The sequence below is a fragment of the Notothenia rossii genome, assembly GCF_949606895.1.
Source record: "Notothenia rossii genome assembly, chromosome: 3".
Taxonomy (NCBI): Eukaryota; Metazoa; Chordata; class Actinopteri; order Perciformes; family Nototheniidae; genus Notothenia; species Notothenia rossii.
In genome coordinates this window covers 18,870,326-18,895,883 of record NC_136901.1, presented here as the reverse complement: position 1 = coordinate 18,895,883, position 25,558 = coordinate 18,870,326, and the positions used below count along the sequence as shown (strand labels likewise).

Genomic DNA, 25,558 nt, shown 5'->3' with positions numbered 1-25,558 from the left:
GAAGCTGCGCTCCGATGGCGTGGATACGGAAGAGACTTTTTTCTTGCAGAGTTTTAATGTCACCTTGTCGGGCTCGTCCTTTACTCGCTCAGAAATATCCCACATTTTGGATTTCCTACCTGACAAAATGAGATCAATGACCAAGCACAGCTCTGAGAGAGGTCTGAGGGGTTTCGAGCTGACGCGTTAAATAATATGAATAGATATGAGTAAGAAAAATGTAGTCATTTGGACAGTTGTATAAATAAAGTGATGAGGTCACTCATCAAAGTCAGTCAATCACTGGGTTTTCAGCACTGAAAAAACTAAACTGAACGTTGATTTTAGTTAATTGTATTATATCAACCTTTTTCCCATAACTGTATTAGGTTAGTTGAACGCTGTCATTGTTCAGAGTTCAGGTGATAGCAGAGGGGAGGAAGCTGAATCTGCTGCTCCAAGTGTGGAGGTTCTTGTAGTACCTCAATGCGCAAATTGACATAATTGTTCTCTCTCCATCCACTGAAAAATTGGCTTAATTTCCAACAGAGACTTTGCAGATCATACGACAGACCCGCGCCCATGAAGGCAGCGTGTTCACCCTGTGTACCCTGCAGGGGGGGGGTCTGCTCAGCGGGGGAGGGAAAGACCGTAAGATCATCCGCTGGAGCGCCGACCTGGCCCCCGAGAGAGAGTGTGAGGTGAACCACAGCTGTATGTGTGTGTGATGTATCGGTGGAGGGCTCAGAGGAAGTCCCATTAAAGGCTTGTTGATTAACGTGATTATTTGTCCAGATTCCAGAAAACTACGGGGCAGTGCGTACCATTGCAGATGTTGATGGGGAGGAACTATTAGTTGGTACGACCCGTAATGCCATCCTCAGAGGCACCTTCTCAGACGGATTTGTGGCCATAGTGCAGGTATGTTAACATTTCGGTTTTTTTAAGAGGCCCTATTAGGCTTCTTAGGGTTTTCCCTTTCCTGTAGTGTGTTCTATAGGTTTCTGTGGTTTCTGTTTCAATGGTCTGCAAAGGCTGAAATATGTAACACTCGCACTTCTATTGGCTATCTCCAACACATTGTATGTGATAGGTTAAGGGGCGGGACAGCTCTAAGCAGTTGACCAATCACAACAGATCCAGCCGCTAACCAATCAGAGCAGACTGGGCTCTGGTTTCAGACAGAGGGTGAAAAGAGGTGCTGCAGCACAGGCAGTATGAGAACAAAAAAGAGCTTTAGAACATTAAAGCATGGAGACATGTAGAGACACTAAATACAGATATACACCTGAACATCAGCAGGAGAGGACTCTTTAAAGTAGAGACACTACAGACTGATATACACCTGAACATCAGCAGGAGAGGACTGTTTAAAGTAGAGACACTACATACTGATATACACCCTGAACATCAGCAGGAGAGGACCCTTTAAAGTAGAGACACTACATACTTATATACACCTGAACATCAGCAGGAGAGAACTCTTTAAAGTAGAGACACTACATACTGATATACACCTGAACATCAGCAGGAGAGAACTCTTTAAAGTAGAGACACTACATACTGATATACACCCTGAACATCACCAGGAGAGGACTCTTTAAAGTAGAGACACTACATACTGATATACACCTGAACATCAACAGGAGAGGACTCTTTAAAGTAGAGACACTGCATTCTGATATACACCTGAACATCAGCAGGAAAGGACTCTTTAAAGTAGAGACACTACATACTGATATACACCTGAACATCAGCAGGAGAGGACTCTTTAAAGTAGAGACACTACATGCTGATATACACCCGGAACATCAGCAGGAGAGGACTCTTTAAAGTAGAGACACTACACACTGATATACACCTGAACATCAGCAGGAGAGGACTCTCTAAAGTAGAGACACTACATACTGATATACACCCTGAACATCAGCAGGAGAGGACTCTTTAAAGTAGAGACTCTACATACTGATATACACCTGAACATCAGCAGGAGAGGACTCTTTAAAGTAGAGACACTACATACTGATATACACCTGAACATCAGCAGGAGAGGACTCTTTAAAGTAGAGACACTACATACTGATATACACCTGAACATCAGCAGGAGGACTCTTTAAAGTAGAGACACTACATACTGATATACACCTGAACATCAGCAGGAGAGGACTCTTTAAAGTAGAGACACTACATACTGATATACACCTGAACATGAGCAGAATAGGGCCCCTTAAATGCTTTCTTAGGATTAGAAATGATTGGATTGAAGCTTTTGTGTTACTATACTCAGTGTTGGGGAGTAGTAATTAATTCAGTAGTTTTATTTCATTTTGCAGAAGCTTGCTGGTGATGGGTTTATCACTATTATTATTATTATTAATACAGTATACACACATAAACGACGAGGAGTGATCTCTGTCCCATGATCCCCTAAGCTGTTAATACAGCCCTGAGTATTTTACATCCAAATGTTGTCAGTCTGTTTGGATACAAAAGTCAACAGCTGGCATCAGAATGCACTTTAGCAATGTCTCTACTGACCACTGCAATTTGGCTTTGTGCTCACATTTGTCTGTGGGAAACTGAAACCACAGAAATCACACCAAAAGCCTCACGAATGTCTCCTTTAGAAGCTGCAGCGATCACTACACCTCACATGGATAGAATGTACAAAATGGTTTTGTTATGTAAATAAATGTACTCATCGGTAATGTGCATTCCAGTGATTTTTTTCTCTTTTTTGGTCAATAGAAAAAGAGATGTAGAATTAAAAAATCACACAACTAATATAAATGCAAATGTGTTATAATAATAACATGTGTATTATATTTTTGTATCTTCCTCAAACAATGGAATTTCGTATTTCTGTTGCCCCTTATTTGTTCCTCATTCCTGGTAAGGGTTAACAAAATGGAAACTTAAAAATGGTTACAAAATCTGGAGAACATTGCACTGTAAAATATATGACACATTTTAAAGTTAAGATTTTTCTGAGAATGTCTTTAGGAAACTCTACCGCTTCATTGGAATATCTACTTTATCTAAGTTCATGGAAGTAGCCTTAAGCATCTCATTTTGCTGAATAACTTTAAAAGCTATTCTGTTTTTTAACTGTGCGTGTGTGTTTGTGTCTGTGTGTGTCTCAGGGTCATGTAGACGAGATGTGGGGGCTGGCTACACACCCCTCTCAGAACATCTTCCTCACCTGCGGCCACGACAGGCAGGTGTGTTTGTGGAACACAGAGGAACACAAGCTGGACTGGTGCATCACGCTGGAGGTAGGACACTCATTCTGGAAGCACAATCATTTCCCTGTTGTATTTTGGTGTGCTTGTTTTAAAAAAAAAAACACATTGATATCCAGTGCTAACACACATGCTGTAAACTTGTTCTGTGTGTCGACAGGAGTATGGGCTGTGTGCTGATTTCTGCCCCAATGGATCAGTGGTTTCAGTCGGCCTCAACACAGGAAGGTAATATAGCAACATCGCCACACGCTTTAGCAAATATATGAACTGAAAGAAAGAACTACACTCTAAAAACGAATTCAGGTGACCTTTCACCTCCACTTAATTAAATGCATGGTTGCAAGATAAAAATGTGAGTCAATTGATTTAGATAAACATTTTAAGCTGCAAACATTAATTTATAAGTTGTGTTGACGTAATAATGTTGGTAATTACATCAACTTAATATTGTGTGTAATTTGAACTCTGATTTCTGCGTTAATTGAGTTAAAACTAAATTCAAGTTGTAGTAAGTAATGCAATTGGCTTGATAACTTCATTGTTCTACACCGTGGCCCTTTCTCATTTCATCAAATCCCCCTTATCGACTCCTCGGTCCTCCGGTAGTGACCCGGAAATGAATTTCAGCGCGCCATGTTGAAGGACATCTCCTTTCTCTAAATGCACTTCGAGGACCGAGGATCGAGCGTCGAGGAGCCTCTCTGGAGGAGCTATAATCGAGGATACACTGATGGGTCCTCCACGGTCCTCCACGGCTCCTTCGATGATGCATTTCCGGGAACAGAGATATTTCAAACAGTCGTGACGCACGGCCGGACTTATGTCAGCCAATGACAGCTCTGCATGCATCCCCTGGATATTATTTTATTAACTGCTTTCATCGCGACGCGATGTTTACAGTGAGAACAGCTGTGAGGTCCGTGCAGAAAGCAGAGCAGTGTGTATAATATATATCACTCAGTTTAACAGGCCTACTCTCTTTATTTTCTTTAGTTTAGTAGATATCTAACAACAAAGAGTCGATATTTTTCTAAAACCATTTAGTGCTTCACATAATAAAATACACAACGGCTGTAGCCTGTTTTAGGAGCTGTAGATGCGTGTGTGTGGTGTAGGTGTGTGCACTTTTAATAATTGTAAATAAAGCTTTTGGGCCGTAATTTGTTTTCCTCATTGTAGCGACCAGAGAGGGGAGTCTCTGATTGCGTTACGTTATTATGAGAGTGCTCTGTTTGATTCTGAAATTGTATATATTTATATAAATATATACATATATATATATATATATATATATATATATATATATATATATATGTGTTTGTGTGTGTGTGTGTATGTGTGTGTGTCCGCATCTGTAGCCTGTTATTGTCTCATTATACCGCACTGTGAATGAATCAAAGTAAATATATAAGTCGTCATGAACACATCTGTCCATCAGACAGAGTGCTGCTGTGCCGACTGTCATCATGAATAGACGTCTCTTTAAAATGAGTTCTCATTTCTCTAACCGCCTGCTGCTTCCCTCCTCTCTCCTCGGTTCCCCTCCTCGGCTCCTCCGCTCGCATCTCCTGTGGGCGGGACTAAGTCTCGAGGATAGGAGGCGAGGAGGGGAGTCGAGGAGGGGAGTCGAGGAGGGGAGTTAGAGAAATGAGAAAGGGCCCTTGAGTTAAGGATTTCAAGTCCACTCCCACTTAACATGCCTGGACAAGTTCCGACAGTTAAGGCCCCGTTTACACGATAACAAAACGGGTTGGATCCGCATAGTTTCAAATAGTCATTAAAATACAGTAGATAGCCTTGTAGTTGCACTGTATAGGCAAATTGCTGTTTGACCAAAATTAGCAGCCTTTGAACTGTGAATAGTTATGTGAGAGGATACAAAGTAGTAGAGGCTACTGTGAGAGTAAAAATACTTTGGTTACTATTGTGATATCGCTTTTTATTAAAAATGAATCTCGGTGAAGAAGATCAAGGACATGCTTCTTGAGGTAGGATCGTTATTTAGAGTTGTCACTGAAATTCAAGTTGTTGGCAGTCACCCATTCAGAATATATTAATTTAGGTCATTTCTCTTTTTTTCCTTTTTCAAAAATAGCACAATACAAGTACGCAGAGAACTATAGCCATCCGCTGCCTTGTCGTGTACCTTGGAGAAAAGGAAGAGGACCTTTTCAAGGAGTTTAGCGACGTAATTAAAAATCTTGAAATAAAATAAAATCCACGGGCACAGCGTAAAAACACAGGACAAAAGCACTGCTCTCTGTCAGTCACATTTTGAAGCAAACAAATGAATGAGCAAGCATTCTGCTTTGAATGTGTTCATACTGTTTGAAATAATGACTGTCGGCAGTGTAAACATCTTTGTTACATCTTTTGTAAAATTGATGTGTGTGTTCTGCAGATTGGTGGCCATTGAGAGTTTGTTACTGTAGTTTTACAAAAAACTTTACAGATTTTACATATTTGGCACTGGTTTTAAATATGCAAAGGCCTCTAAGTTCGTTGTGATGGCAGCATTTATTTGCTGTGTCCCCATTTCCCATGGTAATATGGCTAATGTGTTTATTTATTATTTGTGGGGAAATTTAAATTTGTGTTATTCATCTTGTTTTTCAAGATTTAAATGAAGCTCAGCGTAAGTTATTTCAGGAAGACTGGGTGTATATACATTCACTCCAGCTGCATATAATCAGCTCATCACAGGCGTTCTCTTTAACCTATTACATTTCACCTCAATCTCCAGCAGCCAATCAACGTGCTGCAGCCAAACTATAAAATGTTTCTCCTCTCCTGCAGTCAGCTGTGATTTCAGGTGTTCATGCACCTTATCATATGGCATGTCAATAAATGTTCAAACTAAATGAATTCTCTCCTGATTGAAACAACATGTGTTGAAATAAACAACTGCAGTTCAAAATAAAAAGTGAATTGCCTAATATTTTTATTGTGGAATCAATTAATTTCTTCCTTTAAAGGCAAAAACATGAAAAAGCTAAGAAAAAAAACGAATGAATCCAATATATTTGGAGCAACTTAATTTATAAATGGTTGTCAACTTAAAAGCATGTGTTCACAATGATGGTAATCTAAGCACATACAACCTAAAATTCCTTTTAAATCATACGGTAAAACAAGTTGGAACAACTTAATTTTTGGAGTAATCAACTTAAAAACTTGTATCCCGAATGAGGGTAATTAAGTAAATACAACTTCAAATTCCTTTTAAATCATGTGGTAAAACTAGTCGGAACAACTTAATCTTTTGAGTAATCAACTTCAAAGCTTGTGTTTATGCTACCAATTATTAAGTAAGTGGTAATTAAAAACACCTCTGATTGTAGAGGAAAAGCCTTCTCCCCTAACTCAAATAACTTTGTTGCTTTAAGACAATTTCATTAGAAGTTGTCTTAACTCAATAAACATTGATGCAAACTGTTGCGTTGATTTTCTTTGTTGAGCCAAGACATTTGTTTTTAGAGTGTAGGGTCATGAATCAATGATATGCTGTATAGAGCAGAATCGTGCCTCTTTAAAGGAATAGTTTTGGGCAATCTGTTTTTTCACTCGATAATTCTTTTCCGGGTACGTATACATTAATTTGATCTTTTATAAAGGTAATAATATTGATCAGTACAGGTTAAACATGCATACACAAGGTTGACATTTGTTTGCCACACTTAGGAAAAAAAGGAAAAAATAACTATCCGCATAATGTTATAAATGGGTTTGCATGAATTCATCTGCTGATAAACTTTTGGTCTATAAATTGTTTGAATACAGTCTTTAAATTACTCTTTTTTTGTACAAAACACAAAGATGTTTGGTTTAATATTATATAAGACCGAAAAAAGCAAGAGATATTCCTTTTTGAGAGACTGAAAACTGCCTTTTCTGACCTTTTTGCATGATCTTTTTTAACAATGAATCGATTATATTATAGTTGGACATTATTTCCTGTCAAACGACTTCTTGCACACTGAAGCGACAAAGCAGGGCTAAGGAGCTGTGTGCTGTCCGGTCAGTTGTTATTACTGATCCCCCCCTCACATTAACAGATGGCTGGCCCTCGACCTGCTGACCAGAGAGGTGGTCTTTGAGTCCACTGATGGGAACGAGCAGCTGTCCGTCATGAGATACTCTCCAGGTCAGATTGCATTACCAGCACTACTTTGTTCTAACTCTTCTCAGAATGATTTCAACCCAACTTTAAGACCAGTGTTTACCAAACATTCTCCCAAACTCAATGTCTCAACGGACTGAAATAAGCCTTGGGAAATACCCTCTAACTGCATGAATGGCTTCTTGTGTTCTCAGATGGAAGCTTTTTAGCTGTTGGCTCTCATGACAACTTCATCTACATCTACAATGTGACGGAGAGCGGCCGGCGCTACATCCGCTCGGGGAAATGTAACGTGAGTTCAATATAAAATCCTTGTTCCTGGAATATTCTCTTTTCCTCAAGTGCTTTTGTCTAATTTAAGATATAAGTCTGGTGAGTCCTTTTTTTTCTTTTCGAGAACAAATCTTATGTGCAGACATTACATTGCATTTAGCTGATGCTTTTATCCAAAGTGACTTACAATAAGTGCATTCGATCAACAAGATACAAACTTAAAGAAAACAGAATCATATAAGTACATCAGGTTTCATAGAGCTAAAACATTTCAAGTGCTACTCAACTGGCTTTAGATAAGCCAGTCCTTTATTAGTATATAAGTGCTTTGTTAATAGTTCTATCGCTCGAAGTGGAGTCGAAAGAGATGAGTTTTCAGACTGCGCCGGAAGATGTGCAAGCTATCTGCTGTCCTGATGTCAATAGGGAACTCATTCCACCATTTTGGAGCCAGGATGGCAAACCCACGTGTTTTTACTGATGGGAACTTGGGTCCCCCTCGCAGTGCGGGTGCAGCGAGCCGTTTGGCTGATGCAGAGCGGAGTGCACGTGCTGGGGTGTACGGTTTAACCATGTCCTGGATGTAGGAAGGGCCAGATCCATTCGCAGAATGGTACGCAAGTACCATTGTCTTGAAGTGGATTCTAGCAGTTACTGGAAGCCAGAAAAGGGAGCGGCGTGGTGTGGGAGAATTTAGGAAGGTTGAAGACCAGACGAGCCGCTGCATTCTGGATGAGCTGCAGAGGTCGGATGGCACATGCAGGTAGACCAGCCAGGAGGGAGTTGCAGTAGTCTAGGTGTGAGATGACGAGAGCCTGGACCAGAACCTGCGTCGCTTTCTGGGTCAGCTGGGGAACGTATCCTCCTGATGTTGTAAAGAGTGTATCTGCAGCAGCGGGTTGTTGCAGCAATGTTTGCAGTGAAAGACAGTTTGTTATCTAGGGTCACACCCAGATTCCTTGCAGTCTGAGTCGGGGAAACAATAGAGGTGCTGATGTTTATTGTTAGGTCAAGAGTGGGACAATCTTTTCCCGGAAGGGAAAGCAGTTCAGTCTTGTCAAGGTTGAGCTTGAGGTGGTGAGCAGACATCCACCGAGAGATGTCTGCTAGGCAAGCAGAGATGCGCGCGACGACCTGGGTCTCTGAGCGGGGAAAGGACAGAATTAATTGGGTGTCGTCAGCGTAGCAGTGGTATGAAAAACCATGCGGGCTAATGACTGATCCGAGCGAGTTTGTGTACAAGGAGAAGAGGAGGGGACCAAGAACAGAGCCCTGAGGGACCCCTGCAGTTAATTGACAAGGGTTGGACTCTGACCCTCTCCAAGTTACCCTGTAGGTGCGGTCTTTGAGGTATGAGGTGAGGAGGGAAAGTGCAGAGCCTGAAACTCCAAGTTCTTGGAGAGTGCGAAGGAGGATCTGATGATTCACCGTGTCGAATGCAGCAGACAGGTCCAAAAGGATGATGAAGGAGGAGAGGGATGCTGCTTTAGCAGTGTTCAGTTCTTCAGAGACAGCAAGGAGGGCAGTTTCTGTTGAGTGACCTGCCTTGAAACCAGACTGGTGCGGATCCAGAAGGTTGTTCTGATGAAGATAACAGGAGAGTTGTTTAAAGACAGCGCGTTCAAATGTTTTAGACAGGAACGGGAGGAGAGAGACAGGCCTGTAGTTTATAACATCAGACGAGTTGAGAGTGGGTTTCTTTAGGAGAGGGTTTACTCTTGCCTCCTTGAGGCTGTTTGGAAAGTGACCAGAAGTTAGAGAAGTGTTGATGAAATGGGTGAGAAACAGAATATCAGGAGCAATAGTCTGAAGGAGGTTTGAGGGGATAGGGTCCAGAGGACAGGTGGTAGGGCGGGCAGAGGTAATGAGGGTAAGAACGTCACTTGGAGAGAGAGGGGAGAAGGAGGTCAGTGTGTGGGTGAAAGGTGGGTCTGGTGACCCAGTGGTGAGTGAAAGGTGAGTCAGAAAAAGAAGAGCGAATATCATCAACCTTTTTTTCAAAGTGGTTAACAAAGTCGCTTGACAGAAGGGAGGAGGGGGAAGGGGGTTTGGGGGGGTCCAAGAGGGTGTAGAAGATGGAAAATAGTTTTTGGGGATTGGAATAGGAAGATTGGATCTGATCTTGAAAGAAAGTGCTTTTTGCCTGAGAGATGGAAGCAGAGAAAGAGGAGAGGAGAGCCTGATAGGTTAGGAGGTCGTCATGGTGTTTGGATTTCCACCGTTTCCGCTCTGCTGCCCGAAGGATGGTTCTATTAGCACGCAGTGCGTCATTTAGCCAGGGAGCAGGAGGGGACTGACGAGCCTGCCGAGATGTGAGAGGACAGAGAGAGGACAGAGAGGATGAGAGAGTAGAGAGGAGAGTTTCTGTAGCAGAGTTTGGAGGCAGGAGTTGGAACGAGTCAGAGGAAGGGAGGGCTGAGAGCACCGATGAGGCAAAGGTAGAGGGGGAGAGGGAACGAAGGTTGCGGCGGACAGGTGCAGAATTAGAAGAGATTAGTTTTTTATGTTTGGAAAGGGGTAGAGAGAATGAAATGAAGAAGTGATCGGATGTGTGGAGCGGGTTTACAGAGAGGTTAGAAGTAGAGCAGTTCCTTGAGAATATGAGATCAAGGACATTGCCAGCTTTATGAGTTGGAGGGGATGGAGACAGTGAGAAAGCAAAGGCGGTTAAAAGAGACCCACACAAAAAATTGATTAACCTACTAACAAGCATGTATGTGTACCAAAAGCCTGACATATCTTCATCCAGTGTGACATTCAAAAAAGATTCAACACAAACGAGTCTCACTGTTTTCAATATTCCTTTATTATCACAAACACACACTGAGGTTTCATTTTAATCAGTCCCAGATACACTGTCCTGCAGCAACAAACACTCGCTACAGCATCAAATGTGTATTCATGCGCCGCTGAAACTAGTCCCCAACAAATACACTATTTCCTCCTGTTTGAGGGACGTTTGCTAAAAGCTACTCTCACAAGCATATGTAGGAAATTAATTACATAGGCTTTAAACAAATTAAACTCTAGATCAGTGAGGTGTTCTAAAGCTTTATGTCTGAGACTCAACATGTATACAAGACTCTGAATGAAATGAGAGACCTGAACCTGAGCCAGAAACTCAGCTGATGGGCACGGCCCGAGTCACAATGGGAAACAGAGACACATTCAAAAAGGACAGTTTATTTCAGATTTGAATCTTAAAACAGACAATCAGAAGACAAAATGTAATGTATACTCGTATTCTAACCGATATTACCTCACTAGCACTCACTTCTTCCCCAGAGAATTTGGAAATGATTTCCAGGTGGTCTAACTCATTTTTGGATGGTGCTACTCATTGAAAATAAGAAAAGAATAGTATAAAACCATCCTTCCCCTTAACTCTCACAGTTGAGTTATAGAGCATTATGAGTAACTGCCTCTGTTTTTTTTTGTCCAATCAGGGTCACTCCAGCTTCATAACTCACCTGGATTGGTCCAAAGATGGAAAGTACATTATGTCTAATTCAGGCGACTACGAGATCCTTTACTGTAAGTGAACAGGTTTACATTTCTAAATCCTGAGACGGCGTGCTGATAGTGTTCTGACTGTAATATCATGTGTTGTGACAGGGGACATCGCAGCCGGCTGTAAACTGTTGAGGAATCGCTTCGAGAGCAAAGACAGAGAATGGGCCTCCTACACCTGTGTGCTGGGCTTCCATGTGATGGGTGAGATACTCCTCTGCTTCCTGTGCTGTAACTGTTTGAAGTTTACAGTAGATGTGTTGACGGTGTTGGCGTTGCAGGTGTGTGGCTGGAGGGCTCTGACGGCACGGACATCAACGCTCTGTGCCGCTCTCACAGTGAGAGGATGGTGGCTGTGGCCGACGACTTCTGTAAGGTCCACCTCTTCCAGTACCCCTGCCCCAAACCCAAGGTACTATCACACAGCCGCTCTGTCTGCTTGTAGAGAACAAATAAATACATTGTATTAAAGGGCTGGGCACAGGGTTGGGAGGGTTACTTTAAAAATGTAATCCTTTACAATTATTAGTTACCTGTAAAACATTTAATCAGTAACCTTATCTGAGCATCACAATATAAAAGTTGTCCAACCTGATTACTTGAAGTTACTTTCAGATTCCAATAATGTCAAATGCAAAAAAATACATTAGAAAATAAAGAACAATAAGACGTTTTATACTAAAGTGTGTTATGTAAGACAACAGAACAATGTGACCTTAGTAAAGAAGAAAACAAGATATTTAGGATAAAAGGTGTGTCCTCTTAAACTACAGAATATTCATTTATAACGGTTTTAGTTTAATAGAATAATTAAAAGCAAACACAGGATTTAAAAAAGAAATGATACTTAAATTAAAGTAGCCTAAATTAAAACCAAAAAGAAAATTCCGGTTGTACGTCTCCCTATAATATACTGATCTTTTATTTATTTCAAATGTATTGTAACACTGTAATCCTGCTTGTTACCCCCGTTAGTTATTTGTGTATATAACTGTAAGGGAATACAGTTACCTGCTGTTGTATCCTTCCTGATTACGTAATCCATTACTCCACAAGCTCGGCTGCCAATACATCAATTTTATATATCAATATCGTGAAACAAATCTAGATATCATCTTACTGTAAATCTCTGTCTTTTCGTGATTTTAAAGGCTGCATTACAAAAAGTGATGTCATTTTCTGAATTTACGAGACTAACAGCTTATTTTTATTTGTCTATATCCACAATAAATTCACATTACTGATGATTTTGTATCAAAATTTTCATACCGTGAATATGTTGTAAATTGCTATATTTTTTCTGAAGTTTTACTAATACCACAACAACACGCATACCAAAAACAATCATTCTCACTAATGCAAATAGTCACAAATAATATTATTTTAAAATGTCAGCAAGCTGAGGGTAAAGAATGTTTATTTCATGGAGAAAACCACAGCCAGACTACAGCTGGAAACCTCTGTTATTTCTTTCCTCTCCAGGCACCGAGCCACAAGTACCGGGGCCACGGCAGCCACGTCACCAACGTGTGCTTCACCCACAGCGACTCCCACCTCCTCTCCATGGGCGGGAAGGACACCTGCATCCTCCAGTGGAGGGTGACTGGGGGCGGGGGGGTCGAGAGCAGGGAGAGACTGGCCTCAGTCTCGTCCACCTCCCCCTACACCAGCTCTCCGGAGCCCGGCACCAGCTAGGACGGCTATGGGCTGTTAACAGTGACGGAGGGGGGGGTGTTTACACAGCCAGAGAGGCGTGAAAGTCAGCGGACAGCAGCCACACTCAGGGGCCTCCGAGGGGCCACAGCTGCCTCAGTTTCATACAGAACATGTAGAGCAGGGGTCTCCAAACTTCTTTCACTGAAGGCAACACGCAGAAAAATATACCAAGAGCTGAGAGGTGAAACCAATCAAATGTAGGTCAATTATTCTTATTAATTGAACCTGCTTAGAGAAAAAAAACAGCCTATGTTACAGCTTTCCATTAATTATTACCATTTTGTTACAAAAAGGTTTGGCAGGTCTGAAGCCTCACATTGATCTCCCTGCACAGCCCTGTATTGAAGGGGGGACAATAAGGGAAAATATGAAGGGTATATTTCAAGCTTGTTATTCAAATAACTTATTGGGGTAAATGGTAAATGGACTGTACTTATATTGTGCTTTATCCAGTCTTTAAGACCCCTCAAAGCGCTTTACATACTACATGTCATTCACCCATTCACACCCATTCATACAGAGCAGTGTACCTTACTCTAGGACCTAACATTCACACACATTCACACACCGTTGGCCATGCCATCGGAAGCAACTCAGGGTTAAGTATCTTGCCCAAGGATACATCGACATGTTGACTGCATGGGCTGGGATCGAACCCACAACCTTCTGGTTGAAAGACGACCACACTCCCTCACAGCCACAGTCGCCCATCTGGGGATGCTTTTCTATCAACTAAGATTTGTTAGAACAATTTATCAACTTTAAATGACTGAATGTATTGAGAAATTAGGCTAATTAACACATAAATAGTGTGTTATATTTGTTTACATATATTTAAGAGGTATCAGGTAGGGGCCATATTCCATTAGAATGAGCTGAGGGCCAATTAGAAATGGACCCAGGGCCACAGTTGAGCAGTTTGGACACCCCTGATGTAGAGGAATCCTCTCCAGGAGGAATGTTCACATCACATTTACACTCACTGCATAATCATGTAAATCCTTGTGAAACTGGACGGTGTGACTCCTCCCTGAACACAGAGTCTGTGGGGAGGATCATCACGTGTGTTACAGAACACGGCTTCTACGGTGACAAACACTTTGGTTTCAGTGAACATTCCTGCATTTTAGTCCATCTCATTTATCAAACTTACCAAAGTGCTGCATCGTTTCCTACACAATCGTGCCTTAAAGATGTTTGCATAGTGATTTTACATATTTTGTAATATTTCAAGCAGTGTTTGGTTGACATCTCAGCTTAGCTAATATTGAAGACGCTTGCATAAACAGACTGTGACAAACACCATACCAATCCTGACTAATTCATATCTCTAACACTTCAGTAGCACTTCAGTACACTTGACAAATGATTACTTAAGTACAGTTTTATATATTTAAGAGAACATTGGGAATACTGTGATGTTGTACCTGCCAAGCTCCCAATAAATAACTGAAGACTGGAGAGTGTATTGTCTGTGAGGAATCACTAGGGGGCAGTGCTGCTCCAGGAATCATGTGCTGTGTGCATGTTCACAGAACCTGGCTGAAATCCACATGTACAGCAGGAACAGTTCAGATTCTACAAAACTTGTTGATAAAATAAATTTTATAGAAGAAGAAAACAGGCAAACAAGACATTGGTCTCAAATCTCATGGTCAGAAGTACACAACATGTTATATTGGAGATAAATACCATGTCGTAAAGTAAAAAAATCATGAATGGTTTTATAAAAAATGACATTTCACCCCAAAAGACGATTCAAGTCAAATGAATAGTATTGATACCGTCCAATTTAAAGTAAAAGAAGGGCCACTTTTGTTGTTGTTGCAGTATTAGGCTTTAAAAGAATGGCCTCTAAACATAAAACCTAACAATCTGAGTGAGAAGCAACAATATCTCTTACAGCTCATACATATCAAAACTGCTCAACATACAGCTCAATCATTGTGAAGTTGGTGACAAAATATTATAACTGTAATCCTCTAACATAACTCTTATGGTAATTAAGATTCTAACAATTCCCTTGATGCTATTTTTCTAAATAAGTTCCCAACTTAACTCTTTTTACTTTTGTGCTTTTGTAATATATTTAAATAGCCCTTAGGATTCCAATGACACTTAAACATTAACAAAATCTTTACACCTTAACTCATGTGTGTTTATATTTCATATTATATAAAGAGCTTGTTTATCAAACCAGGGCCATTGAAAAAGTTAATTGTGATTCCGGAGAATGACGACAATCTCCGAAGATGACGATTTGAGCACGAGCGAAGGGGGCCAGTGAGTGTGTTTCTGTGTGTGTGCTAAACAGAGCGGAGGTGAAGAAGAGGAGGATGAAGCTGGGAGCGGAGGATGGGAGGAAGAGTGGAGTAAGAGACAGGCTAGCTGTATGTGAATGAGTGAGTGAGGAAGAGGAGAGGAAGGTCGTCGGAGGGACCAAAAACAAAGACTTGGATATTTTGGGGATAACCTCCGGAACGTTACTAACGGAAACTTTCAACTTTTTACCCGCCACATCTCGGCTTGTTGTGTCCGGAGCCGGCTTTGTTTCACGGCGGGGGAGTCTACGATAAATGAAGGAATAAAATAGATCCCCATCGACCTTTTTCTACCGGAGCGGGGAATACCCTGGGACTGCTTTTGATAAAGGTTACGATAGAATGGCGGCCAACATGTACCGAGTGGGAGGTAAGGAATGTTTTACATTTTGAAGACACCCCCCACAACGTGATTGTTCGTTTCGACAGTAAGGTGGCTAGCTAGTCGCTAGCTGTCTGTACGGTTAGCGGCTAACTAATGCTAGCTTTTCCTAGCATCTGTACGTGCGTCCACTTTAGCATGGAAGAACGTCAGATCTATTAAAACCACCAACAATGTAATGTGACTTAGCTAATGAGCAAATGTCCATAACTGCTACACCATGACTTAGTTTCTACTCAGTTGTAATAAGACAGACACACTCAGACAACTTGGATACAATTCACCAAGCAGTGTTGATTTTTTAAACATTTTAACTTTAAAAAAAGCTTGATATCCAGACTAGTTTTTAACCAAAATACGTTACCTCAGGGCGGGCTGCTGCCAAGTAGCATGAACCGGTTGTAAAAGTTGATAGACCATTTAAAATAAATGCATCCTAGTGAAACAATACTTGGTAGAATTGTATTTATAGTTGCAAGTAAGAGAATGCACTCTTATGTGTCCATGTTTGGAAGTTGGAATCTGTACATATGGTAACCTATTGGAAGTTAACAAAATGCTAGTTAGCATGAACTGCTATCTTAGCCGATGGGAGGTCAGCCCCATCCAAAAAATGCTGGGGACGACTGTTGTAACGTTAGCTAGCTTTTTCGTTGTGGTGGGTTAATTACATTATTGCCTCCACCATATCACTTCACATTCAACGGATAGAATCTGCTGGGCTAGCTAACTTTGATTGCTAAGTTTTGTTAGCTTAGCCCATAGCTTAGTATTTGTTAGCCGGTGAGGCTTATTTTTGAAATATTAGCAGATGGCGTGAAGTTGTTGGGTTATTAAGAGAAACATCGATCCCTTATACCGTTTATCGGTAGTAACTACGAAACACCGGCTTGTGAAACACGTAGCGTTAACAAAGTTGGCTAACATTAACTTGCTACCACTTTTTGTGTAGGTGAGACTTCCCGTTTCATTATTTACCGCTACTCTGCCCCTGGAAAACGTAGCATCTCCATACAATATAAAGGAGAATATATTATAATGTCAGGTGTGTTTATGCTACTGTTAACTGTTGCAGGTTTACTTTACTCGTTTGCTAACCCCGGGTTTCCAAACGTCACCATCATTATAGAGAGAAACGCCGGTAGACACGGCTTGCTGCTAGCTTCATTGCTGCTAGCTAAACTGTCTCTCCCCCCGTTTCATTGATCCCACGATATGGACAAGAGTGTCTGTACTCTACTGTGGATGTTGATTTGGCGAATCATCCTTTCAGTCTTTGCGATTATTGTCTACATTATTTAATAACGATGTTAGGACTTGGTGTTCTGTCTTTCAGTTTAATTTAGTGGCGGTCGCGGTGGTTGAATTGACAGACAGTGCGACACTGACAGTCTTATTGCTGTGTAAGGTCTTGTCACTGTGGTCTATTTAGGTCATGCTGACTACTCTGCAACATGTGCTGGCTGCACTATATTATAGGCTTAATGTTCACAGCCGGTTATTGTCGATTGTCATAAAATAATGTAAATAATAATAAAGTTTCAGTTTTCACGCAGGAAAAAGCACATAATGTATCGATAGTGACAGACTGGTAAAATTATCTGATATAGGTATTTTTATGAATCGCCAGGTGTGGATTTTCAGACAATGGCTCGGTTTTTAATTTTGACTTCCTTCAAGGTTTTATGTAGGTATGACATAAACAAAAACAAAAAAATTGGTAGTTTTCAGTCTTTCTGAAGCATAACTGTATATGTGTGTAAATTGACATCTTGTATGCTTTGTTCCCTACCCCACCTTATGATCATCTCTGGTATGCTTCCTGATATCATTGTCCAGTGAACAAGTTCAATTACTGGGGTGAATGAAACCTGTAAAGATGGACAGATACAAATGCTTTCTGCCTAGAGCTGTTATTACAACCTTATATTATGTGTTGTTGTTTACAGTCAACAGGCATTCTGAGGAAACTTGGCATTATATAACAATAATACATTACATTCATATAGTGCTTTTTGTTTTATATGCATTGTTATCCATTGGGGAGAGCTGAACTGCTCAATCTCTTAGGCAAAATTGTTATTTTTGCCAGCTTGCTCGATCATGGAATGTCCACAGCAAGAGTGTGGTGTGGCAAATGAAATGTTACAGTGTAATGCTAAGTCTAGCCCATAACACATTGCAGTAAGCAACAAGCATGTGATTTATGTAACGACTCAGAAGTTGTTTGACTGCACAAATATAGAAATGTATTTTGTTAAAAATTACTTACAATATTGTTAGATGTCAGAATGGGTTTATATTCTATGTAGCAAAAGTGTTCATGGGTTTTGAGTTCCATAAGGATTCCTCTGGATGGTGCACGCAGGTCTGTGAGCAATCGCCTGTATTACCAGTCCCCTAGAAGGCTGAGCACACAGTGTTCAGCCCGCATATAAGATCATTATCTTCCCCAGAGATTAGTCAAAGGGCTTCCTCCTCTTCATTCACCCTCAAGCACCGGCATACTGCGCCAGCCGCACACGTCCACAACAAACACTCACAGCTCCTCAGCAGACACTTGCTTTTTTTAGATCGTTTCTTCTACCCTTAAATACATACATTAACATAAAACCAGCCGACGCTCTGAAGTCCAGGGTGGATCATTGATCCACCTGCTCCACGTCCATTGATACACTAAGCTGGCCTCTGTGCTGGTGGAACAGGATCATTCTTTAATAAAACCCTCTAGGCGAAAGGTAGAGATGGAAGACTGGAGTATAAATGAGAAACCCCTCATGTTCACAATGTCTTTAGAGCTGAAATCCGACACATATGAGACTGCTGATAACCCTTTGGTGCTTCAGCCAGTGTTATGTAACGAGGTGCTGTTATGTTCCTTCACTGTGAGGTGATGGTGAGGAGGTGATGCTTTTCTGGTCGGGCTCCTCATCAGTGTACTAAGTAGAGCAAAAAATCCTCTCCCTGTCTGAATCCGTCCTTCTCCATCTCCGCTTCTGATGATGCATCAGAAAGCCACTGATATCCTCCCGAGGCTCTCTGTCCCTGCTAGTGGGAGGACCAGATGGAGCTTGACGTGAAGCCACACTGCTGTGCAAGAACTGCACCAAACATTACAAGGAAGCGCTGAGCCTGTGGTAGTTGTTGAGTGAATAAATGGGAGGCTTGATTAATATTTGAAAGGCTGAAAACTCTTAAAATCTGGTAGCGTGAGCCCATGTTCATCATTAAGTCCAATTATATTTCCAAAAATCGAGCATTCAAAATCGTTTAGAATAAACAATGACTGATTTTCTGCATCAATCAATTATTTATGTGCACCAAATTGCAAAAAGTTCCATGTTCCTGCAATGGTACACAAAGGTAACCCCCCCCCCCATCATTCGAGAGAAGATCGAGAGTTTTTATCGCTTGAAATGACGAAAAGGAAAAAGGACAAGGACATCCCTCTGTTGGAGGGGCAAAGGAGTCTGGTGGGATTCTTTTCGGAGTATTGAAGATCGTTTCCCCGACATCGGCGGTGCCTGCTACAGGTCAACACGGAACGTGCTGCTAGTGGAGCACGCGCGTGAGCTAGGAGCACCAGAGCCTGTAACATGAGCCAAATGATCCAGCTCACTAACGTACAAAGACAGTATCTATAAGGGACGGCTCAAGTCAAAATCCAACCCCCCCCCCCGCTCTCGGGGTGGACGCCCTCTCAGCCCAGGTCTGGCGGAAACACTGCTCAGAGGGGCGTGGGGAGGGGCTCCTTATTTTCATCTAAAGCAGGGGTTCTCAACCTTTTTTGGGCCAGCGCCCCCCTGTCCATTATCCAGGTCTCTTACCGCCCCCCATCAAAAAAAGTAGACTTATTTTCTTCCCTGAATATTAATGTTGACTAATATTCTGTGTTATATAATTTAAAAAGCATGTCACTGAATGCCGCAGTTGGAATATCACTATCATTAGTTTACCAGAGAGCAGAAAAGCTATTTGAATGTGAATAAAAATGATATTTATGAGTGTTAAACAAACTCAGACAAGAGCAGAGAATACAATAATAATAATAATAATAATAATAATAATACATAATATTTATATAGCGCCTTTCACGAAACCCAAGGTCGCTTCACAAGTCGGGATTGCTACGGAACAGCAGCAATTTCACACATGTCCAGTGCAGAACAAACAGTAGGCTACAAAACTGTACATTAGGCCTACAGAACTAACAGGTCGGAAAGGTGTTGCATTTCGCCAAATTGCGGGGGGGGGGGGGGGGAAGATTAGTGTGAGCCCTGCGCTTGGTGGTTCTCTGCCAGTTTCTTCACTGCGGGTTGCAGATAACTTAGTTTCAGTCGCAGTGCACCTGAGGCCGTTAAGTTCAAGCGATTGCGGTACTTGGACTGCATGTGGAGGACCTGGCTGAATCCCTGCTCCACGAGGTATGTGGTTGGGAAAGCCAGAAGAAGCAGCCTCGCTTTCTCCCAGAGAGCCGGGTAACGCTGAGAGTATTTGACCCACATGTTGCCCCAGCCAGAGGTGCGGAAAATAGCCTGGGCCTCATCGTCACTCTGGATGTCGATGAGATGCTCCTGTATTGCTGGCTCGCATTCCGCCACGTCCGCCTGAAAGGGCTGCACCACCCAGGTGGGAACATCGAGGTCCAAAAGATCTCTGAAGCGGATCTTCAAGTCGGCATTCACCATCCTCAGGTGGTCTGTGTAAATGAGGAGGCGCTCATCGGTAAGAGCCTCAGACACCTGCAATGAGTATAACCAGGAAATTGTTATCGGTGCAGAATGTTACCATCCGATTTTAAACTGGTTATTTTATTGCTAATTAGTTTACTAATTGATGTTTCTTTATTCTCATAATACATTCAGAACATAAGTTATTTATACTAACCAGGAACACAAATATAGTGTTGCATAGAGTAGCCTACATTTATTACATGTATTATTTATTATTATCATTATTTAGTAGCCTAGGCTAGATCACCTTGGTCAACAGCGGGAAATGAGCAAACTGCCTCCTGCCTATGCTCTGCCAGTATAGATCCAGCCTGGAGGTGAGACTGTGGATGACCGCCTTGCTCTGGATCAGAGTAACTCCTTTTCCTTGGAGCTTCAGCGTGACTTCATTCATTTTGCCAAAGAAGTCTGCGAGGTACATGATGTCGCAGCGGCTGGATGACACCTGTTCCCCGATAGCTGCATCCACCTCCTCCAGGAACTCCACGATGCTGTCAAACAGCTCACAAAAACGAGCAAGGCAGTTTCCTTTTGAGAGCCAGCGGACATCAGTGTGGAGAAGAAGACGCTCAAAGGTCTCATCATTTTCCTGACACAGCTGTCGGAACAATCTGTTATTCAGGGCGTGGGCTTTTATTTTGTTTATTGCCTTTACTGCAACATTGAGAGACTCGTGGAGAGGTGGACTTTTAGATTTGGCCACAAGGTTGTGGCGGTGCAAGACACAGTGGACTGTGAGGACATGCGGGACCTGCTCCTTCAGCAGAGTGGTGAAGCCACGGTACTTGCCAACCATGGAAGGGGCACCGTCAGTAGCACATGCGAGGATGTTGTTGATCGGGATTGACTTCTCCTGTAGATAAGCATCCAGTGCATTAAAAATGGTCTGGCCCTTGGTGTCTGTGACCAGATATTTGGAAAATAAAAATTCCTCAGCAATCTCCTGACTGTTGGAGGTGCTATAGCGGACATAGGCCATCAACAGAACATTGTTGTCAGAAGTGGTTGTCTCATCCAGCTGAAGGCTGAATGGAGTTTCCCGCAGGATGGCACACATCTGCTCCTCTGTATCAGCGCCCATTTCATCAATCCTGCGTGCTACGGTGTCATTACTGAGCGGGATGGATTTCAGCACCTGTGTGGGATCACGCTCCATCACAGTAGATATGACCTCTTTGATGGCAGGGAGTACCAACTTTTCTCCGATTGTGAACGGCTGCCCACATTTGGCTATCAGCAAGGAGATGTTATATGACGCTATTAGTCCGCTGTCAGTCTGGGTGGTCTTCCTAGCGAAGAGACTGCCGATGGTGCTCCTACCATGTTTCTCTTTGAGGGCCTAAAAGAACGGACGCTCCTTATCTGCCTTATCCGGGGGGATCTTGGTAAGGTGCTCCTTTAAACGTGAGGGTTTCATTCCCTCATTGGAAAATACATGTTCGCAAAGTAAACACATTGGGAGTTGTGCATTGGTAGGAGACGGTATGAAGCCATAGCTAAGATATTCAATAGAGTACTGTCTGCATTTTATCTTTTTCGCGGCCATTTTGCTGATGTGATATGATTTTTGTTGTTTTATGATGCTAATATTTAGGGGGGGGGGTAGTGTCACGATATGGCGGCAAACGCTAGAGGGCTAGCTGGTGACATGACAAGACATCGTGCCGGGAGCGGACCGGAAGTCGTTGTAATTTTGAACAAACACAGCTCTGTGTGGAGCGGCCTGGCTAGCCAGCTCTTCCATGTCGTAGCAGACATAGAAACGGGTATTATCTTCATAAACTGACCACTTAGTTCGAATCTGTTAGTGGAATTTGTCATATCAAAACATATCAAAATTTAACAAAGTGACACAGATTATTAACAGTCGCGATCCCAAAATTAAAATGACTTCCGGTCCGCTCCCGGCTGCTTTTTGTAGGGTAAGTTCGTAAATGCGCTCAGAGCGCTCCGAGCGTCCCCGTTCCACAGTCCAGAGCACTGCGCTCTGAGCGCTCACAGCTGGGTGGTCTGGCGGAACAGACGGGTTGTCCGAGCGGACTGACCGTTCGTGCATTTACGAACGTACCCGTAATAACACTGCTGACAGCTGACCAATCGCAAGCAGAGTTGTGGTTTCCTATAGCAACAAAAGATGCTGACAGCTGCTTTTTGTACAGGAAAAGACGCTGTGGCCAGCGTTTTTCATGACAAAAAGACATTATGCGTGAACGCCCCCCAAGAACACCTCAACGGCCCCCTTTCAAAACTATTGCTTCCAGCGCCCCCCGATGTTCTCTGAACGCCCCCTGGGGGGCGGTACCGCCCCCGTTGAGAACCAGTGATCTAAAGTAACAGACAGAGAATCAGCACTTTTGAAACAGGGCTGAAACAGAGGGGATTATGGGTAACGCTGCAATGATCGGTTTGGTGTTTCAGCCAATCAGATACATGTTTTGTATATATTAGAGATAGGGCTGCTCGATTATGGCAAAAATCATAATCTCGATTATTTGGGTCAATAATTGTAATTGCGATTATTAAATTCATTATTTATTGACTTTGAAAACATCCATTTAGTGGAGAATTTTAAGTATAATTCAACAGAAAAAAAAATAAAAGAATAATCGTTTTATTTCGATTATGATGTTTTCGTAATCGTTGCAAGCCATAATCGTAATCAAGACTTAAAATACGATTTTTAAAATACGATTTAATTGATTAGCCCTAATTAGAGATGGCAAATCCGGATCCTTTTACGGACTTGGAGTCTTCCGAGTCAGTAGGGGTGTAACGATTTAGGGGTGTAACGGTTCACAAATATTTCGGTTCGGTACGTACCTCGGTTTTTAGGTCACGGTTCGGTACGTTTTCGGTACAGCAGAACATTTTTTCAACTATTTTTGATTTATTTGTTATTATTATTAAACAGTGAATAATGTATTCACTCAAATAAATATAAAATAAACATTAAGGTGCAGCATTTCGATGAACTGAAATAATCTGTATTTGAACTTTACTGTACTCACAAAACATAAACTTAGTTTTGGGTTTTTAATTATTATTAAACTTTGAATATTCACTCAAATAAATACAAAATATAATAAAATAAACATTAAGGTGCAGCATTTCGAGGAACTGAAATAATCTGTATTTAAACTGTACTGTACTAGTACCTAAGCAGCCAGTTTGACATTATGACTTGCTTGTCATTGTATTTTCATGTTTTTTGAAAGAAAAATGAACTTGTCCACATTGCTTGCCGAAAGGGCAGATCTGCTGGCACTAACAATGTCTCCTGCTGTGTAGAACACCCTCTCGCTAGGGACAGAGGTAGCAGATACAGCCAGGTAGCGCTTTGCTAACATGGCAACATAAGAATATTTGGCGTTTGTAATAGCTTTGGCTCGCTCTGAACTTTTTGCGAGTGGTGGAGGCTTAAATGCTAGTGGGAGTTGGGTTTGCATTTCAGTCTTTTTTCTTTTGGCACCGCCGGTGATATTCACGTTAGGGTGATATTCACGTTAGGGTGATGCCTTTTCAAATGAGTAACCAATTTTAGTTTAACAATGCCGACAAACAGCTTTGGTTCGGTCCACCTGTCTTTGTCCGTCATCCTTGTACGTAACTGCGAAACCAAAGTGTTCCCAAACCGGAGACTTCAATGATGCTGGAGGATTTTCGAGCTCAACTTTATCTGCGTTCGCCATTTCGACAGTTCCTCAAATTGCTGACTAAATTTGAACGCATTCCTGTGACCAGCTCTCATAGTATGCCTCTTGTCCAATGAAATGACTTGCTCGCTCTGACGCGTTGAACTCAATGTGAGCAAATTAATTAGCACCTGAGATCACTTCCAAAAAGTTGTTCACGTTCTCAATTTTTTACGTTTAACGTTATATTCGTTCGGTACACACGTGTCGGGTACGTGTACCGTTACACCCCTAGCTGCAGACTGCTTGCTCATCTGGGCGTCATGCTGCTCTTGGCTAGCCTACTGGCCTCATGACCTTTGTGATGTGACTTGGAGAAGCCTTCTAAACTGGCACACAAGCCTATCTACATAACCAACTTCATCCTATTTACACCAATTGGGCTTCTGGAATTATTATTATTATTATTGTTGTTATGTCGAATTACGAGCAGCAGGTATAAGTCAGAAACGTTTTCTTTGTCCATTACGTTTTGACCCGTTTGCTCTTTCGGTTCCCCCTCCTTCACAACATTGAATAAAGTATAAGCTGGGTCGGTGCTGTGTGTGTGTGGGAAGGGTTGCCTGTGGTTATCAGAGAGGGCTGTGAAGAGCTCTGGATTAGATGGAGGAGGCTGAGGCCAGCATTCAGAATCAGTCAGTATGTACAAACTGACTGATTCTGAATGAATAGAACCCACTACAGTAGGACTCATCTCTCAATGATCTTCAAACTTCCAGTCAACAGACGGATTGCCTTCAAATCTGTTGCCAATATTCATGGACCTAGGAAAAGATTCTGGTGAAACATTTGAATATTCAAATCTTGACTTATGTAGCATACATTGCAGGGTTCTGTCTAAACAGGTGCACAGCGCCATTTTACTTTTGGCGTGCGTGCGCCCTCATGCCAAAATCCCAATTTTCCCTGTAAAATCTTAGTGATGCCAGAAATGATTATTTCTGTTAAAATATGAAAATCATGTTGAACAGACCGACAGCTTTGTTTTAAGGAGCTCTGTCGTTGCACTGTTTTTTACGTCTGCGTGGCAATCTTGTATACGGGCGCCATGTTCTTGAGAGAATTAATATATCTTATATACAAGATCAGCACCCTCATATTATATTTTTCTAGAAAAAACCCTGTATTGAATGGGATTTGTGGATTAAAGTCAACATGAACATTGTAAATGAAAACAGAAAAGGGTTGTTACATTGTGGTGTTATTTAAAATTCAAACTGGAGTACAACCACTGCTACACGCTTTGGGTAACGCCCTGCAGTAATTACATACAGTGTGTACACGATTCTAACCCTAACCTCTATTCCTAGTTTACACTTAAAATCAGTCGATCATGTATCATGAAGTCAGTCTTCTCATTGGAAAGCCTCAACTGTTTACTGCCAAATCTGATGCTGATTTCGACTAGCATATTTTCCTGTGAACACAACATGAGTCTAACCTTTTTACTTCTGTCTTTTCCAGATTACGTGTACTTTGAGAACTCCTCCAGCAACCCTTACCTGATCCGTAGAATAGAAGAGCTCAATAAGGTTGGTTATCTCTTTCTTCTTTCAGCCTCATGTATTAATTTCAGCGTTTTGTTCT

The 25,558-nt window shown here is 41.9% G+C and overlaps 3 protein-coding genes across 5 annotated transcripts in view; 2 read left to right on the top strand and 1 right to left on the bottom strand.

Annotated features, from left to right (window-relative positions):
- The window catches only part of eml3 (EMAP like 3), a 72,662-nt gene extending 58,360 nt beyond the window's left edge, over positions 1-14,302 (top strand). Inside the window, 10 exon segments of the mRNA XM_079671118.1 lie at positions 529-680; positions 775-900; positions 3,123-3,254; positions 3,382-3,449; positions 7,280-7,368; positions 7,539-7,636; positions 11,064-11,151; positions 11,233-11,331; positions 11,409-11,539; positions 12,610-14,302. Coding sequence (XP_079527244.1) covers positions 529-680; positions 775-900; positions 3,123-3,254; positions 3,382-3,449; positions 7,280-7,368; positions 7,539-7,636; positions 11,064-11,151; positions 11,233-11,331; positions 11,409-11,539; positions 12,610-12,822 — 1,196 coding nt within the window. The 3' untranslated portion in view covers positions 12,823-14,302.
- An 840-nt stretch (positions 14,303-15,142) lies between these two features.
- Positions 15,143-25,558, top strand: part of mta2 (metastasis associated 1 family, member 2) — a 42,282-nt gene continuing 31,866 nt past the window's right edge. The window contains exons 1-2 of one of the 3 annotated variants that reach the window (XM_079670890.1): positions 15,143-15,534; positions 25,436-25,503. In XM_079670890.1, the coding sequence (XP_079527016.1) occupies positions 15,507-15,534; positions 25,436-25,503 (96 nt within the window). In that variant the 5' untranslated portion in view covers positions 15,143-15,506. The remainder of the gene's footprint in view (positions 15,535-25,435; positions 25,504-25,558) is intronic. The other 2 variants (XM_079670889.1, XM_079670891.1) reach the window with 2 other exon arrangements.
- On the bottom strand, positions 19,074-21,099 carry LOC307034511 (zinc finger BED domain-containing protein 5-like; the record flags this gene model as incomplete). Its single annotated transcript, XM_079673336.1, has 3 exons — positions 20,527-21,099; positions 19,895-20,288; positions 19,074-19,135 (listed from the first exon to the last, which is right to left on the bottom strand). The coding sequence occupies exons 1-3, from the start codon at positions 21,073-21,075 to the stop codon at positions 19,074-19,076; spliced, it is 1,005 nt and encodes a 334-aa protein (XP_079529462.1). The 5' UTR covers positions 21,076-21,099.